General features: G+C 41.9%; 1 protein-coding gene across 2 annotated transcripts in view; it reads right to left on the minus strand.

Annotated features, from left to right (window-relative positions):
• Positions 1-19,232, minus strand: part of STIL (STIL centriolar assembly protein) — a 72,805-nt gene that overhangs the window by 17,142 nt on the left and 36,431 nt on the right. For both annotated transcript variants that reach the window (XM_058681190.1, XM_058681196.1), the window contains exons 13-14: positions 12,958-13,114; positions 7,619-7,850 (exon numbers count right to left, since the gene is read on the minus strand). In XM_058681190.1, the coding sequence (XP_058537173.1) occupies positions 7,619-7,850; positions 12,958-13,114 (389 nt within the window). The remainder of the gene's footprint in view (positions 1-7,618; positions 7,851-12,957; positions 13,115-19,232) is intronic.

A 19,232-nucleotide genomic window follows, 5' to 3' on the forward strand; every position in this document is an offset into this window, starting at 1 on the left:
AGCCAGGAACTTCTGCCCAGTCTCCCTGGCAGGTGCAAGGTTCCAAGGTGTTGGTTTACTCTCCACTGCTTCCCAAGGCCATTAGTAGCAAGCTGGATCAAAAGTGAGACAAAAATGGGCACCCATATGGGATTCCAGTAACGGGAGGCATAGGACAGCCAACTAAGCCTACGTCCCAAGATGACAAATTTTATGCTAGACGCTTTTTATCTCAATTTAGAAAAGGAGAGACAAACCGCAGGAGATAGCTCTTTTTTGCCTTTCAAATATTATTAATTAAAAAGGGAAGATGTAGGTTTGTGTCTGAAAAATACTGGAAACAATCCAAATAGAAGAGTGGTTCATTAAATTATGATACAGCTATGCAGCTATAAAAAAAGAGGTCTAGCAACTGAGCGATTTCCAACAAACACGGTTAAAACAGCAAAATTCAAAAGAGTGTGTATGGCATGCTACTGCCTACACTTCGGAAAAGAAAGGAGTTCAGGGGCTTGCACTGTGGCAAAGGAGTTGCAGCACTGGCATCCAAGAGGGCCAGTTCGAGTCTCTGATGCTCCACTTCCAATCCAGCTTCCTGTTAATGCACTTGAGAAAGCACCAGAGGATGGCCTAGTACTTGGATCGTATTACACCTTTCTGGGAGACCCAGAAAAGTTCCTGGTTCTGAAAAGGCACAGCTCCTGCTGCCGTGGCCATCTAGAGAAAGAACTGGTGGGTGGAAGATCTCGCTCTCCCTCTCTCCCTCTGTCTTCCAAAGAAATAAATTATAAAGATAATATAAGGGTACTTCAAATAGTCTGTGTACAAACAAAATACTAGATGTCTATTTTAGTAAAATATTTTAAAAAAATTTTAATAAACACAATTCATGCACATTTTCAAGACCTCCACATATGCATGGGTTTGAAAAACTTTTTGCACCCAAATTGACTTATCATTCAATTATTTTCCATGAACATTCTGAAGTATTCTTACCTGTGCTCATTTACAAAAAGTAAATTTAGGAAGGCTAAGTGAAAAATTACGAGATTACCTACATGTAAATGGGATGGGTGGGAAAAGTTGGAAAGAAGGTGATTTGAGAATAAGGGACCATGGATGAGAAGTGACTCTTCTCTAACCATGTATCTTCCCTGCCCCATAAACGAAACCAACCAGAATGTGAATGGAACCCCAAAATGGAATATAACAGTAACAAGCGAACCTAATGACATTACAAATAACATAACCACAGAGAAGAAAAGTGGAGGAAACCACCAGCCTAAACAACTCTAGAAACAGTACTATGACTGAATATGGCAAGATTAAAGATGAAAAATTGTAACCCAAATATTACGCTCTAGTTACTCTGTTGCAAAATTCTCAGCTTTAAAATGAGTTTTGTTTTTTCTTATCAGCTGGTTCACTCCACAAAGGCCCACATCAGCAAGGAATGGGTCATGCCAAAGCCAGAAGCCAGGACTCAAGGCAGGTTTCTCTCACGGATAGTAGGACTCTAGTACCCAGGTCATTATCTGCTCTTGCCCAGAATTTACATCAGCAGGAAGCTGGATTGGAAGCACTGTAGTTCCCATATGAACTATAGTTCTGAAACTTTCATGTACACAAAAGGTAGAGCAACTAGGGCCCAGAGTGATGGCTCAATGGCTAAAACCACCCCTTGCAAGCTCTGGGGTCCCAAATGGACACCAGTTCATGTCCTGACCATTCTGCTTCCCATCCAGCTCCCTGCTTGTGTCTTTGGAAAGCAGTCAAGGCCAGCTCAAAGCCCTGGGATCCCGTACCCATGGGGTTAACCCAAAAGAAGCTCATGGCTTCAGATCAGCTCAGTTCTGGCTACTGTGGTCACTTGGGAAGTGAAACAGTGGATGGAAGATCTTTCTGGGTCTCTCCTCTTTCTAAATCTGCCTTTCAAATAAAAATAAGTAAATTGTTTTTATTATTTTTTTAAATGTCTTAAACTGGCACTCTGATCTAGGATGCTTACGTTCCAAGTGGTAGCTTAGGGCCCGGCGCCGTGGCCTAGTGGCTAAAGTCCTCGCCTTCAACGCCCCGGGATCCCATATGGGCGCCGGTTCTAATCCCGGCAGCTCCACTTCCTGTCTAGCTCCCTACTTGTGGCCTGGGAAGGTAGTCAAGGACGGCCCAATGCCTTGGGACTCTGCACCCGTGTGGGAAACCTGGAAGAAGTTCCTGACTCCTGGCTTCGGATCAGTGCAGCTCCAGCCATTGCAGCCACTTGGGGAGTGAATCATCAGACAGAAGATCTTCCTCTCTGTCTCTCTTCCTCTCTGTGTATCTGACGACTTTGTGATAAAAATAAATAAATCTTAAAAAAAAAAAACAAAAGTGGTAGCTTAACACACTGTGCCACAATGCTGGCCCAAAGACATACTGGTCCTAAAATCAGGACGGAGTATTCCTAATATCAGTTTTATCTCCTTTCTTATCTGCATTTACAGACCAAAAAAAAAAAAAAAAAAGACCCAGCATGATAGCCTAGTGGTTAAATCTTCACCTTGCACACGTCAGGATCCCATACGGGTGCCAGTTTGTGTCCCAGCTGCTACACTTCCCATCCAGCTTCCTGCTTGTGGCTTGGGAAAGCAGTTGAGGATGGCCAAAGCCTTGGGACCCTGCATGCACATGGGAGACCCAGAAGAAGTTCCTGGCTTCTGGCTTTGGTTCGACTCAGCTCCGGCCATTGTGACTACTTGGGGAGTGAACCAGTGGACAGAAGATCTTTTCTCTGTAATCTGTCCTTCCAACAAAAATAGATAAATCTTAAAAAAAAAAAAGACGTAAGTAAAATCTAGTCTCAAAAGAATATTCATGCCCTAATTAACTATGTAAAGATTGTAAAAAATTTTTAAAATATATTATTTATTTTAAGAATAAAGCTTTTTTTAAAAAGGTGGAAAAAATGAATATTCAGGGTAATTAATTTTCTTCAGCATCCTAATTTGAGTCACTGAAATAGATAGTAAGAACTAAATCTTACATATGGAAGAAAATGCCTTAAAAAATCTTGAGCCAAAGAAAACATTGGCAAATCATACACTTGACAAAGGGATAAGAGAAGCCTATCTAAAAATATATAGAACTCTTGGGCCCGGCGGCGTGGCCTAGCAGCTAAAGTCCTCGCCTTGAAAGCCCCGGGATCCCATATGGGCGCCGGTTCTAATCCCGGCAGCTCCACTTCCCATACAGCTCCCTGCTTGTGGCCTGGGAAAGCAGTTGAGGACGGCCCAATGCACTGGGACCCTGCACCCGCGTGGGAGACCCGGAAGAGGTTCCTGGTTCCCGGCTTCGGATCAGCGCGCATCGGCCCGTTGCGGCTCACTTGGGGAGTGAATCGTTGGACGGAAGATCTTCCTCTCTGTCTCTCCTCCTCTCTGTATATCTGACTTTGTAATAAAATGAATAAATCTTTAAAAAAAAAAAGAAAAAAAATATATAGAACTCTTCTAATGTAACAACAAAAAGGTCATATAACCTACTTCAAAACAGGCAAAAATGTAGATATAGCTCTCCAAAGAAAATACATTAACAAGAAAAGGAATAGCTAGCAAGTATAAAGAAATTTTCACTACCACTAATCAAAACAATCAAGTCACACCCATGTTAAGGTATCACAGCTCCCCCGCTGGGATGACTACCACACACCAGGGAGCAGGGCAGGCATTCATGCAGCCCGTGGGACGTGGCCTGCGACACCAGCAGCCCATCTAAGTGCTCGGGCTGGAGCCCTTGCTCTGCTTCTGACTCAGCTTCCCGCTAATAATTCATCCTGACTCAGCAATCTCACCCTTGGTGTCTATCCCAAAAAACAAACTGGTTTTAAAAATATATATGTACACATACTTCGGATCAGTTCAGCTCTGGTTGCTGTGGCCATTTGGGAAGTGAACCTGGGATGAAAGACCTTTTCTTTATCTCTGCTTCTCTCTCTGTAAAATGTGTCTGACATCAGACCTCAGGTGACCACACTGTGTGATTCAAACCTTGACAGTCTGACACCAGAACTCATGCTTTGAATCATTCTGCTACACTGTTGCTTGAGTTTGAAGGTTTGACTTGGTGTCTAACCTAGCAAGCGGAGCAAATTCTGAAAAAGATAAGACAGAATCAAAACATTACAGATTTCAAACCTCAAAAGATTTAAGATTTGAATTAAAAACGTAAGCGATAGGGTCCAGCACAGTAGCCTAGTGGCTAAAGTCCTTGCCTTGCACACAACAGGATCCCATATCAGTGCCAGTTATAATCCCAGCGGCTCCACTTCCCATCCAGCTCCCTGGGAAAGCAATCAAGGATGGTCCAAAGCCTTGGGACCTTGCACCGAAAACGGAGACCCAGAAGAAACTCCTGGCTCCTGGTTTTAGATCAGCTCAGCTCCAGCTGTTGCAGCAGCTTGGGAAGTGAATCAACAGACAGGAGATTTTCTCTGTCTCTCTTCCTCTCTGTATATCTGATTCTCCAAAAAAAAAAAAAAATCTTATTTTAAAAATGCAAGACTTTTTTTTTTTATTGATTACATTGCATTATGTGACAGTTTTATAGGCACTGGGATTCCCCCCACCCCTTCCCAACCCCCCCCCCCCATGGTAGATTCCTCCACCTTATTGCATTACCACAGTTCAGATTCAGTTGAGATTCTTTCATTGCAAGCATCTGCCAAGCATAAAGCCCAGCATTTTATTGTCCAGATAAGTTCAACGGTTTCTTGGGGAGACCATAAGAGATGGTTCTAACATGCAAAGTGTTATATGTCAAAAGCAAGGCTTTTAAGGAAAATAAGGCTCCTTTTAAAAAGAAAGTGTCTTCATAAATACTATATATCACTCACTACTTTCCATTTGGAAAAAGCAATCAATACCCAATTAAGCTGTAACACAAACAAATTCATCTTCCACAGACTGCTTCAACAACAGACTGACCAGAGGACATCTTTCAGAGGGACAACGAGTCCAGCTAGGTAGATGACACAGGTAAATACTGAGCAAGGGACCACTGTGCAATAATTCAGCCAGATGCTTGAGAGGATCCAAGAGAAGCATCCAAACCAGCATGGACTACATGCAGAGCGCTGAACTCTAATCAGCGCACTGTGGTACACAAACATTAGAGTCACACCTGGGTACCTGTTAGGATCAATAAAGCTGATTAATAGCTCTGAAAAAGTAATTAACTTCTTTCTACTAATTAACTCAGTTGTTTTTGAGGTTAAAAACTGTCAAGTTTTCACTTTTTTCTTAACTTCCAACTTGAAAAGTCCCTTAATTCTAGAAAGTAGTCTGCCACTTACAGACTAAAGTGAAAAGAAGATAAAGAAGGACAACTATGGTTCATTCCTTTGTCCTCAGCTTTTATTACTGTTCCAAATAAAATATGTACTGACCTTGGAGCTCACCACAAAGTGCTCTTCCCACCAGGGAACATTTATGAAGAACCTAACACAGAGAACTAGTTGGCTAAGCCCTAAAATAGACATGAATACGAGCCCCACCCTGCAGGAACTCATTCTAACCAAAAAAATGTACATAAAAGATCTTTTCAAGATACTGTGGCACCTACAGTGACTGCTTAATTGCATTATGTTTGAAACTGATACTATACTGAAAGGAGACAAGCTTTTCTCTGGAGAGGTATATCTATTTCAGAATAATATTTTAAAAAGGGGGAGGCAATCTAATGCCTGCCTCATGCCACCTCAATGCCAAGTTCAACTCTTTTTCTTCTTGATTTATTTATTTTTATTGGAAAGTCAGATGTACACAGCGAAGGAGAGATAGCAAGAAACATTTTCCATCTTCTGATGCACTCCCCAAGCAGATATAACAGCCAGAGCTGAGCCGATTTGAAGCCAGGAGTCAGAAGCTTCTTCCAGGTCTCCCAGAAGAATGCAGGGTCCAGTCCCAAGGCTTTGGGCCATCCATGACTGCTTTCCCAGGCCACAAGCAGGGAACTTCCCACAAGGGCCACTGGGATTAGAACTGCTGCCCATATGGGATCCCGGCGTGTTCAAGGTGAGGACTTCAGCCACTAGGCCACCACGCTGGGCCTCGCATCCCTGGTTTTAGACCCCATATCCTTCTTCATTCTCTCCTTCATTCAGATGAGTGGTGCACTGGGCCCCCAAGTTCAACTGCTTAAACTGTTTCATGGGATATTACCCTGAGGTGTTCTACACTTATATTATATTTTAGCTTTAAAATTTATCCTATCCTGATCCCTTCCAACATTTCCACCATAACTCCACACTACCTTTATCCTACCTGGTCTTTGGTCTATCAAGTTACAGTATGAATCCTCTTTAGTCCTCTATAATGCTCCTTAGTTTAGTACAAAACAACTAGACTGGTCTTCAAACAAACAAAAAAACAAAAAAATCAGATCACAGCCCTTCACTGTTTAAAAATCTCCAGTAGCTTTGATGGGCGCAGAACAAATCTGAAACACGTTTCTACATCCTGCAAAGCCCTGTGTAATCTGACTGCTGCCACTGTTGTCGCCTCGTTTCCTATACCCTCCATGTCCCTGACTATGGTGTTAGAGCATGTTTAGAATTCTCTTCCCCAGATATTCTTAAATTGGCCCCTTCTCGTTTGTGTCACTGCCACAAGTCACACCCTCAGGGCAGGTTTCCCTTGCCACCTCACTTGCAGATGGCATCACTCCCTTGCTACCATTCCAGTCAGCTGAGTTTGATCACCCTGGCTACTTTACTCAGGGCAGTTGTCACTATTAAGAGTTTTGTTTAACTTATCTTCTTAATCTCTAATGCCTACTTCTGTGGTAGCACAGACCAGAAGCTCAGAATATTTTTTGTTGATTCGGTTTCCAAATTTGTAGAAATTCTGAATTACTTTTAAGTCTTTATTTTTTTTAATAGAAAACTTCATTGTGAAAAATTTCCTACAAAAGAAAGCCATATACAAACCACCATTACAATCTATTTGGAATTAGCAAGTCCCAGTCATTCTTACTTCATTTATACCTTAAGCCGTTTCATTTCCTACCAGATTATTTTCAGCCTAGCTCAGATAATTCCATATTTAAATATTCAGGATGCACATCTAAAAATGTTGTTATATATATAATTGCAGTATGAGAAGTCTTTAAAAATTTACAAGAGCCTAGAACACAGAATGATCAAATGCCGAGGGGTAGGAGTTGAGAATATGCAGTTTTGGGGGAAGTTTTCTTCAGATGTTTGGATTCAACAAGACTGGTAAGGCATGAAATGACCGACCTCTGGGAATGGCTCTTAAAGGCTCAGCATTATCAGTTACATAGAAAGCGTATCAGATAAAGACACCAGTAAAATGCTATTTAGAAAACAAACAGCTTGACTTAAAAGATTAAAGGACTATTAGAACCTAAAAAGAAAGATCTGTATAGAATGGTGAAGAATAATAACGTAGTGTATATTTTAAAATTACTAGATTTTAAATGTTACTACCGCAAAAGTAGTGAGGTGATTTATTGACTAGTTATTTGTAAATATATGTGAAAATATCACACTGTACCTCATAAAATTAGGCAATTAAATGTCAACTAAAAAATTAAAAGTAAAAAAAAAATAGAATAAAACATTTGATCAAAGAGACCTTACTTTGACACAGAAAGTGGCTGATTACAATCTTCTTCCACAGCAATGTTGCTCTCTTCAAAGCTGGGAATATCAACGGCTTTTAAGGACGAGGCACTACCCGGCGGACTTGTGATTTCATTATTAATATCAACAGAAAAATTCATGTCCTCACTGGAAATCTTGGTATCATCGTGCTTCAGCTGAGGGTCTGGCTCCTGGTCATCACCCGCTGCATTCCAGAACAAGCTAGCACCTGGAGGGTCAACGAGTCAAGACACTGACACGGTCAACTAGACAAACCACACGCCAACAGCCTTCTCATAAGACTACATTTCACAATAATCATGTAGAGCTAAGCAAAACAGAATCAAAACCAGAACCAAACCTGATGGCAAAGGGAAAGGGAACATTTTAAATTCTGTATCTTCCAGGGGTGGTTCTGAAATGATCTGGTTTACATATTCAGATTCTGAATCCAATCTGCAGATGTATGTTGGAAAATGTACTGGAAGGGCGTGGTGCAGTGGCCTAGTGACTAAAGTCCTCGCCTTGAACACGCCGCGATCCCATATGGGCACCGGTTCCAATCCCGGCAGCTCCACTTCCCATCCACCTCCCTGCTTGTGGCCTGGGAAAGCAGTCGAGGACGGCCCAAAGCCTTGGGACCCTGCACCCGCGTGGGAGACCTGGAGGAGGTTCCTGGCTCCTGGCTTTGGATTGGCACAGCACCGGCCGTTGCAGTCATTTGGGGAGTGAATCACTAGACAGAAGATCATCCTCTCTGTCTCTCCTCCTCTCTGTATATCTGACTTTGCAATAAAATCAAATAAATCTTTAAAAAAAAAAAAAGAAAGAAAATGTACTGGGAGTCAGCATTGTGGTGCAGTGGGCTGGGCCACTGCCTGGCATGTCAGCATCTCAGCTCCTCATATCTACTGCTCCACTTCCGATCTAGCTGCCTGCTAAGGTGCCTGGGAAAGCAATAAAAAGAAGGCCCAAGTACTTTGGTCCCTGTACCTACATAGGCGCCTGGGATGGAGCTGGCTTCAGCCTGTCCCAGCTCTGGTTACTATAGTCATTTAGGGAGTTAATTAATGGATTGAAGATATTTCTCTCTGTACCCTCCCCTACTGCTTCTGTAACTTTACTTTTCAAATAAACAAGTGAATAAATACATAATTGCTATTCTGAATAACAGGAGAAAATATATAAAATACCTGTCCCTGGTGTCTCAGGTTTTTACCTTTTAAAGTGTATAAGACAATATTGGATGGGCCTGGTGTGGTGGCCTAGTGGCTAAAGTCCTCGCCTTGAAAGCACAGGGAATCCCATATGGTCGCCAGTTCTAATCCCAGTGGTCCCGCTTCCCATCCAGCTCCCTGCCTGTGGCCTGAGGAAGCAGTCGAGGATGGCCCAAAGCCTTGGGACCCTGCACGTGCGTGGGAGACCTGGAAGAAGCTCCTGACGCCTGGCACTGGACCAGCTCAGCTCTGGCCACTGCAGTCACTATGGGAGTGAATCAAGAGATAGAAGATCTTCCTCTCCGTTTATCTGCCTTTCCAATAAAAATAAGTAAATCTTAAAAAAAAAACAAAGACTATATTGGAGATGTGCCAGACCAAAGCAGTGTCAGGCAGGTATTTGCTTGTCAAAACTTTTAGGCTATATATGCGCACGTTCAGATCTACTTGCATGTATTAATTGTTTACTGATTTTCCTTGAATCAACTGATTTTTTTACCTAGCTTTATCATTTCTCTGAACTCAGATTCAATGTACTGGCTTCTCTCTCTTTTTTTTTTTTTGGTATTTTATTGGACTTTATGTTATTCTTGTTTTTTTCTTTTTTGGTATTGATTACTCCTAATATTCATAAGAATAAACGCATCTACAAAACATAAAATATTCATCTACATACCACCTTAAATCACCTTTTGCCCCATGAGCCACATACATTCAGCAACTTGGGAAATATTGCTACATAATGGTTTATAAATTGTCAGGTAAAGGTATTTGGTATGGTGGCTAGGATGTGGCTTGGAACACCTATGTCCCACACTGCGGCACCTGGCTCCGCGTTACCATCTGATCCCGGTCCAGCTACCTGCTAACGCACACCCTCGGAGGCAACAGACAATGGCACTACCTATGTCCTGGACAGAGTTCTAAGCTTTTGGTTTTGGCTTAGCCCAGCTCTGCCTTTTGCCCATATTTGGGAGTGAAACAATGGATGAAAATGTCTATTTCTCTCTATTGCTTTATCTTATTAAATTTCTTTTCCTGTGCCAAAGTAAGGTTTTTAAATGAAATATGAGAGTAACTCAGATTTACAGTTTAAAATAGGCCAATTCCAGGTTACCTCATTTTTTTTTCTTTCAGATAGTAACACATGTTATTTAAAATATAGGATATGCAGTGACCTGTGTGTGGTTAAATAAGAACATCTGAATTTAGCTAGACAAAGTACTTACTATTTGCTTGCAATAACCAGTTTCCCTTATTGCTATGCCAACAAATCATAGGACTACAGTGGGATCCACATTCCTTCATTTTTAAAAAATCTAGTCTATATTCACAGGGTCACAATTAACCATAATACTGAACAGGTTAAAAAGGAAGATCGGGCCTGGCGCCGTGGCCTAACAGCTAAAGTCCTTGCATTTAAAGCGCCCCTGGATCCCATATGGGCGCCGGTTCTAATCCCAGCAGCTTCACTTCCCACCAGCTCCCTGCTTGTGGCCTGGGAAAGCAGTTGAGGACGGCCCAAAGCCTTGGGACCCTGCACCCGTGTGGCAGACCTGGAGGAGGTTCCTGGCTCCTGGCTTTGGATTGGCACAGCACCGGCCGTTGCAGTCATTTGGGGAGTGAATCATTGGATGGAAGATATTTCTGTCTCTCCTCCTCTCTGTAATCTAACTTTACAATAAAAATAAATTTAAAAATCTTAAAAAAAAAAAGGTAGGAAAGTCAAGAGCGGGCACAATTGGTTAATTCTCACCTTGTGAGTGCCTCTCTCTATATCTGCCTTTCCAATAAAATAAATAAATCTTTAAAATAAATAAATCTTTTTAAAAAAATATTCACAAGCTCCTTCACCAGTCCCCCTTACACACCCACCCACCCCTACCATCTACAAAGGAGACGCCATCAGATCTGTTCCTAGCATGAATTTGCCAACCCCCTCATCTTTGATCCAGAGATTAGAATCTAACCCAAACTAGGTCATTCAGGTTCTCTACAATCTGAAACTGAACAGCCTACATACTATTCAGTTCCCTGAGTTCTGATGTTTTTATTATTTTTTCTATATACTTTTGTTTTTTTATTATTTTTAAAAAATATTTATTTATTTTTACTGCAAAGTATCTTCCGTCCGATGATTCACTTCCCAAGTGACCGCAATGGCGGTGCTGCTGATCCGAAGCCAGGAGCCCAGATCCTCCTCCAGGTCTCCCACACGGGTGCAGGGTCCCAGTGCTTTGCGCCATTCTCAACTGCTTTCCCAGGCCACAAGTAGGGAGCTGGACAGAAAGTGGAGCTGCTGGGATTAGAACTGGCGCCCATATGGGATCCTTGTGCGTTCAAGGCAAGGACTTTAGCTGCTAGGTCACAGCGCCGAGCCCAAGTTCTGATGTTTTGAAATGTTGTATATAGTTTGTAAAAATGGAAACCATCCAATTAACATATTACTTGTGATTTTAGAGACGGGCCTGGGCTACCTCAGGAAGCCCCTGTGCTTCAATAACTTGCTTCTGAGTACTGCCCTGGAAGCCCCAATGAAACAGAGAAGCAACGTGGGCAGAAAGTTACTTAGTGCCCTGATGCCCTGTGGTGTTTAGGATGAAGCCAAATCCATCTGACTCAACAATCAATGTGGCACGAGCCTCTGAGGCACCTAAAGCTGCTCACTTTCCAAACAGCTAGCCATCCTCCACCCAGCACCACTGTGTCCCAGTCTGCAGGCATTAATGGTTCTTTAAAGTCAGATATACAGAGAGGAGGAGAGACAGAGAGGAAGATCTTCCGTCCAATGATGCACTCCCTAAGTGAGCCGCAACGGCCGGTGCACGCCGATCCAAAGCAGGAACCAGGAACCTCTTCCGGGTCTCCCACGGGGGTGCAGGGTCCCAATGCATTGGGCCGTCCTCGACTGCTTTCCCAGGCCACAAGCAGGGAGCTGGATGGGAAGTGGAGCTGCCGGGATTAGAACCGGTGCCCATATGGGATCCCGGGGCATTCAAGGAGAGGACTTTAGCCGCTAGGCCACGCCGCCGGGCCCATTAATGGTTCTTTTCTCTATGTATAATAAAGCTTAATACTCAACTCATTAAAGAAAAAGAAAATTGGACTGAAGGAATAGTGAGATTGAGAAAATATGGCTAGAACAACATAAAAATTCAGCTGCTAGAATGCAGTTTTTAGGTCAACCACCATAATATGTAAAAACATCAGACAGAATTGAGTGAAATAGCCATGTAGAGTGATCAGACAGTCCTACCAGTATTCCGGTTTCTAGTTATTATAACAGCTCCGTTCTTTTTGAATGGTAAAATGACAAAGAGAGAAGCAGAAAGATTCCATGTGCTGGTTCACTCGCCAAATGGCTGAAAGGGCAGGGACTGTCTAGGCTGAAGCCAGAGGCTGGAATTCCAACCAAATCAAAAGCAGAGCAGCCAAGACTCTAAATGAGTTAGAGAAAAGAATAATACAGATGCCATTCCTTCTTTATTCTATCTCCAAAACGAACTTCAAATGAAATCAACACTAGTTTATTACCACTTACTAATATGCTCTAGACTTTATTCAGATTCAATCAACTTTTCTACTCATGTCTTTGTTCTATCCAATTCAGGATACTATATTTCACTTAGCTGGAGTTAACTTTTCAGTGTTTAAATCTTCTTCAGTTGCTGTATCCAATCAGTTATCAAATTTTATCAATATAATGCACAACCCTTCCTCTTCCTGATTATCAGCGTCACAACTTAGAACCCTAAGTATGCTTACTGAGCCCATATTCTCCCTACCCAGGCCTCATTTCTACTTACTGAAATTCTACAGACCCTTCACGATTGAGAATCAAGACTGCATAAGCGAAAGTCCCCGTGATAGACGCTTCTTATCAGAAATGAGTGCAGCATATAAAAGAGGCAAAGCCTAAGGGTCACATAAGGTAGACCGCTATCTGTTCAAGTACAGTTTTACTCCACAAAGACAAACAATCACACAGGCTTTAAAAAGTCACCTTAGCCTACTGTACTGCACACCAATGTCAATGTGAATATTCAAAATCAGGTAAGAAGCACATTAGAAAAATCTTTTTATATTAAAATGCCAAAAAAGAAATAAAGAAGAAATTACCTGTGCTCACTGCAATGCTCACACTTTTTCTCATGTATAAGCCAGGGGAAGGTTGTGCTTCCATGGAAACGAGCTCCTTTTGTCTCGCTGCTTGCACTGTGTCTTCAACACTGGTTGTCTTACAGGAGCAGGGCTGTGCTGCCAACAAACGCTCAATCTGTATCAAGTCAAAGCATACTTTAAACCACAGGGAAGTAATCAACAGAAAGTAGCAATTGCAGAGTTCACCAATTTTAAAGAGACTCAGTAACTGTAAATTATTTTCTTACATTTCAATTATTTCATAACATAAAACATTCAATATAGAACATTGCTGTCAATTATTAAAAAGAACTTCAATTATAATTTAAAAAGTGAAACAAAGGTGTTTAGTGTTTGTAATTTGACATTCAAGTAAGAAAAGACTGAATGATTAACAATTCAAACCAACATTTTTTTTCAAAGAATTATTTATTTTTATTAGAAAGTCAGACATACACAGAGGAGAGACAGAGAGGAAGATCTTCCATCTGCTGACTTACTCCCCAAGTGGCCACATGGCCGGAGCTGAGCCTATCCGAAGCCAGGAGCCAGGAACTTCCTCCAGGTCTCCCACATGGGTGTAGGGTCCCAAGGCTTTGGGTCATCCTCAACTGCTTTCCCAGGCCACAAGCAGGGAGCTGTCTGGGACGGGGGGCAACCAGAAACAGAACCAGCGCCCATATGGAATCACGGTGGTGCATGCAAGGCAATGACTTTAACCTGACTACTGCACCAGGCCCCAAACCAACATTTTATTACTATTTCACTCATAAATTTAGTTCCAGGAACTAAATACTGACCATTTCACACATAATTCTCCTTTTTTAAAGAAAAACATTTTTTTTTTTTGTTTTTTGTTTTTTGAAAGGTGGCTTTATAGAGAAGGGGAGAGAGAAGGGCTCCCATCTGCTGGTTCACTCCCAATGGCTGCCAAGGTAGAACTAAGCTGATCCGAAGCCAAAAGCTAAGAGCTTTTTCCAGGTCTCCCATATGGGCTCAGGGGCAGCAAATCCTCCATAGCTTTCCCAGGCCACAAGCAGGGAGTTGGAAGGGAAGCAGAGCGACAAGGACACGAACCTTATGGAATGCTGGCACCACAGGGTGGAATGATTAGCTTTTTGAGCCATGACATTGCCCCATAATTCTTCTTATAATGGTTAATCAGAATTGTCCATGTTCCAATTGGAAATAATAATAATTGATAATGACCTTGGATCCCTGCTATTCTCATGGGAGACCCGAATGGAGTTACAGCCTCCTGCCTTTGCAAGGACAAGCTCCAGTCCTTTTGAGCATTTACGGAGGAAACCAGTGGATCTAACATTTCTATCACTCTGCTTTCCAAGCAGATAAAAACAAATGAGTTAAAATAAATGTTCAAAAAAATTTTTTAAATAGAGGTGGGCCCAGTATGATGGCTCGGTGGCTAAATTCTGCCTTAAATGTGCTGGGATCCCATATGAGCATTGGTTCATGTCCCAGCTGCTCCATTTCTAATCCAACTCCGTGCTTATGGTCTGGAAAAGCAGTGGAGGTAACCTAAAGGAAGGAGAAAAAAAAAAAAGCAGGGTAGAAAAGAATGGGTGTGCGGGTAGGTGGGATTTACTATTATCCTCTTAGAAGTGTATACAGAAGGGCAGCGGTGTGGCAGCCTAATGGCTAAAGTCCTTGACTCGCACACACAGGAATCCCATAGGAATGCCAGTTCATTTCCTGGCTGCACTACTTGCCTTTCAGCACCCTGCTTGTGGCGCAAGAAAGCAGTCAAAGACGGCCCAAGGCCTTGGGTCACTGCACCTGTGTGAAACACCTGGAGGAAGTTCCTGGCTCCTGGCTTCAGCTCAGCTCAGCTCTGGCCTCTCTATATCTCCTTCTCTCTATAAATCTGACTTTGAAGGGCCCAGCACAGTAGCACAGTGGCTAAAGTTCTTGCTTTGTACTTGCCAGGATCCTATATGGGCACTGATTCTAGTCCCAGTTACTCCACTTCCTATCCAGCTCCCTGTTTGTGGCCTGGGAAAGCACTAGAGGATAATCCAAAGCCTCGGGACCTTGCACCTGCATGGGAGTTGTTGAGGAAGCTCCTGGCTCCTGGCTTCGGATTGGCTCAGCATCAACCACTGAGGCTACTTGGGGAATGAACCAGCAGATGGAATATTTTTCTCTGTTTTTCCTTCACTCTGTAAATTTAATTTTCCAATAAAAATAAAGCTTTTTTAAAAAAGTCTGACTTTTCAAAAAAATAAACTTTTTTGAAAAAGTAGACTTATGAAATACATAAAATTAGTTTCTTTTATATAAATAAAAATATCTTTAAAAATCATGTATGGTTTTTATGACAACCCTGTAAAGACTGAACCTATTGCTAGGAAACACATTTTACAAATAAGAATTTATGACAAAAACTTAAGTTACTTGTCTAGGTCAAATAATTAACAAACACCAAAGCTGAGATTCAAGTACCAAAATCCTTCTCACTCTTCCTTTTCCAGATTTATTTATTTGAAACGCCAAGTGACAGAAATAGAGGGAGAGTGGAAGAGATTTTTCATCCACTGGTTCACTATCTGGGGCTAAGATAGGCTAGAGCTGGGAACCTAGGATTATCTGGGGTTCCCATGTGGCTGGCAGGAGCCCAGGTGCATGACCCACCTTCTACTGCTTTCCCAGGTACATTATCAGAGAGGTGGAAGGAAGTGGAACAACTGAGACCCAAATGGGTCCTCCATTATGGTATGCTAGCATTACAAGTGTTTCAAAACCCACAAGACAACATACTCTCCTCCTTCTTAAATTGAGATATAAATGGATATTCAAGATGGTGGAATAGTGTAAGGACACATTTAAACCGACAGAGAAACATAAGCCAGTGTGAAGCAAAGAGAGCACATTCCAGGAAAGGATAGAACAACAGCAGAGGAGCACCTGGAGAATGACAGACACAGGAAAGCAGTGGACAAAAGGGTGTGGTATTGCAGTGACCGATACCCCAGTGGCATTCAGCCAGTAACAATCTGAATTGCAGTGGCGGATGGAACTCAACCAGCAACAAGGTTCCACCCAAGATAGTCCAAGTAGCCCTCAGACCTGACGGCCAGCAGATCAAAACCTCTAGTAGTGGCACATCAGGAGCCATTTCATACAGTGTGGCTAAGGCTTTAAGACTGCTAGGAGGGCCTGGTGATGTGTCCTAACGGCTAAAGTCCTACCCTTGAATGTGCCTGGATCCGACGTGGGCGCTGGTTCTAATCCCGGCAGCTCCACTTCCCATCCAGCTCCCTGCTTGTGGACTAGGAATGCAGTCGAGGACAGCCCAAACCCTTGGGACCCTGCGCCCGTGTGAGAGACCCAAAAGAAACTCCTGGTTCCTGGCTTTAGATAGGCGCAGCACCAGCCGTTGCAGCCACTTGGGGAGTGAACCATTGGATGGAAGATCTTCCTCTCTGCCTCGCCTCCTCTATATATAATCTGACTTTGCAATAAAAATGAATAAATCTTAAAAAAAAAAAAAAAGACTACAGGGACAGCAGTAGGCTATGCATGCCCTGAGCTGGGAGAGAATTCACTGAGCTCAGTGCACTGTAATAGACCCACATGGAAAATAATTCTGACTTGGTCAAAATAGACCAGGGTGGCCCTCAGACCTAATGGCCAACAGGTTCCTGCAAGATTACCACCAACAACCATCTAGCTATATAGGACACCTGGTGTCTTCCCAATCCTGGGACCTGCTCCAACCAGAAGTGGAAGAAAGTACAAACCATTGTACAAACAATGGTGCAGTCTCAGCATGGAATCACAGGAATTGAAGACTGGTGAGCCAGGACCTGGGGCTACAGAGACCATGGTGGAAGTCTAATATAAGAACCCAGACCTGGAACTTGCTGAAGGGAGTGGCACAAGTGACTGCAAAGAGCCTTGCACCAACTGCAGTAAGTAAAATGGAACTGTAGACCTGTGGGAGACACAGCTTAGAAACCTGCATCAAGGAGAAGAATCTGATAACCAGAAGTACAATGACCAAGAGCAAAAGCAGAGAGAAGCACAATGAATATTACTGAAGACTCCCCTGCAAAGGAGCAAAAGCCTTTGCCAATTTAAGAATTAACTGAGGAAGACATCGAGAAAATGGGGGATACAGAATCCAAAACACTTGTTATAAAGCTTCTTCTCAACAGCAAGAAGCACGTAAAGCAGGCATTCAAGGAATTCAAGGAATATTAACATAAAATAGCCGCAATGAATCAAATGAAAGCTGATAGATCAGAAATGAAGAATACAGTGGATCAAATTAAAAGTACAGTGGAGAGTCTCCAAAATAGAATGAATGAGGTAGAAGAAAGAATCTCAATATTAGAAGATATTCCCTGTCGCCAGGGAGAAACAAACAAAAAGCTGGAAGCAGAGCTGGGTCAAGTTCAAAAAAAGTATTCAAGATTGAAAGGCACTACAAAAAGGCCAAATAAAGAGTTATAGGAGTCCCAGAAGATGCAGAATGAGAGCTGAGATTAAAGGTGTATTCAAAGAATAATACAGAAAATTTCCCTAATCTAGAGAAAGAATTGGGAAACGACATCCAGGAAGGGCACAGAACTCCCAAGAGGGTTGACCAAAAGCAATCTTCACCACGACGTATGATAATCAAGCTCTCTTCAACTGAACATAAAGAAAAGATCCTTAAACTTGTACGTGAAAAACATTCAATTGACATATAAAGGAATGCCAATTAAATTCACAGGAGACCTCTACAGGCCACAAGAGAATGGAGGGACATATTCCAGTTTCTAAAGGAAAAAAATTGTCAGCCCAGAATAAAGTTCCCAGCAAAGCCTTCCTTAGTCTTTGAAAATGAAATAAAATTCTTCCACAGTAAAAAACAGTTAAAAGACTATGCCTCTCCCAAACCTGCCCTACAAAGGATACTTAAAGATGTTCTCTTGACAGAGAAAAGTAATAGCACCCACCAAAACCAAAGGCAAATGTGAAGACCAACAGAAGACTAAATCGATGAACAACCCATAGCTAACATGACAGAACCCAATTACCACCCATTTATATTAAACCTGAAAGTAAATGGCTTAAACTCATCAATCAAACATCAGATTGGTAGACTGAATTAAAAGAACAAAACCCATCTGTTGCCTACAGGAGGCATATCTCATCAACAAAGAACAGCAGAAACTATATCTCATGGATTTTGATTTTTTTTTTCAGTTTCATCTCTTCAAAACTCTTATTAAATTCTTCAATGACTCATAGATCGTACAGTAGCATCATTTTCTTCAAGAAGGTTCTTAATTTTCATTTCTTCAGCGACACATTAGTCATTCAGTAGCATGTTATTTAACTTCATGGTAGTGTTAGTGTCTTTTCTTTTATCGTTTCTGTTTTGTGGCTTTTCATTTAAGGGGATCTACAGTAACTGTGTTATGGAGACTATCATAACTAGTACCATGTTATTTAACTTCATGGTGTTGTAAATTTCTATTTTTCTTTCTGTTATAAACTTTGTATTGTGGCTTCTCATTTAAGGGGATGTATAGTAACTGTGTAATGGAGACTGTCATAACCAGATGTGAGGCTACAATGCAGTATGCATCTCTACTTCCAGACCAAAGGTGGACTCCCAGTGAAACTGTTTATATATCTTGACAATAGGATGCTGGACTCTCTGCCATTATCCATACCCACAATGATGGACATATGACTGTTAATGAAGAAATATGCTATAATAATAATATAGGGGAACTCTGCAAAGGGAAAGGGAATGGGAAGGGGGTAAGGAAATCGCAGGGCCTATGGAACTGTATCATAAAATAATACGTAGAATTTAAAATAAAATTTGAGCAAAAATATTTTAAAAATAATAAATTGAGATATAATTCACAAACTGTAAGACCCCCCCCCCCCGGATTTAAAGTGCACAATTTTGTGGTTTTTAGTATTTTCATTAAATTTCCCACCACACCCAGTATTTAACTCCAGAACAGTTGCATGTACCCTTGAGAAAACTCTGAGCTCATTAGTAAGCCACCTCCCTATGCCCATCTCCCAAGTCCCTGGCAACCATTACTTCTATCTCTAAGAATTTGCTTATCTGAGCATTTTATTTATTTTTATTTTTAAGATGTATTTATTTTTATTGGAAAGGCAGATATGTAGAGAGAAGGAGAGACAGAGAGGAAGATCTCTCATCCACTGGTTCATTTCCCAAGTAGCCACAATGGCTGGAACTGAGCCTATCCAAAGCCAGA

The sequence above is a fragment of the Ochotona princeps genome, chromosome 2 (genome assembly GCF_030435755.1).
Source record: "Ochotona princeps isolate mOchPri1 chromosome 2, mOchPri1.hap1, whole genome shotgun sequence".
In the NCBI taxonomy this organism is placed as follows: Eukaryota; Metazoa; Chordata; class Mammalia; order Lagomorpha; family Ochotonidae; genus Ochotona; species Ochotona princeps.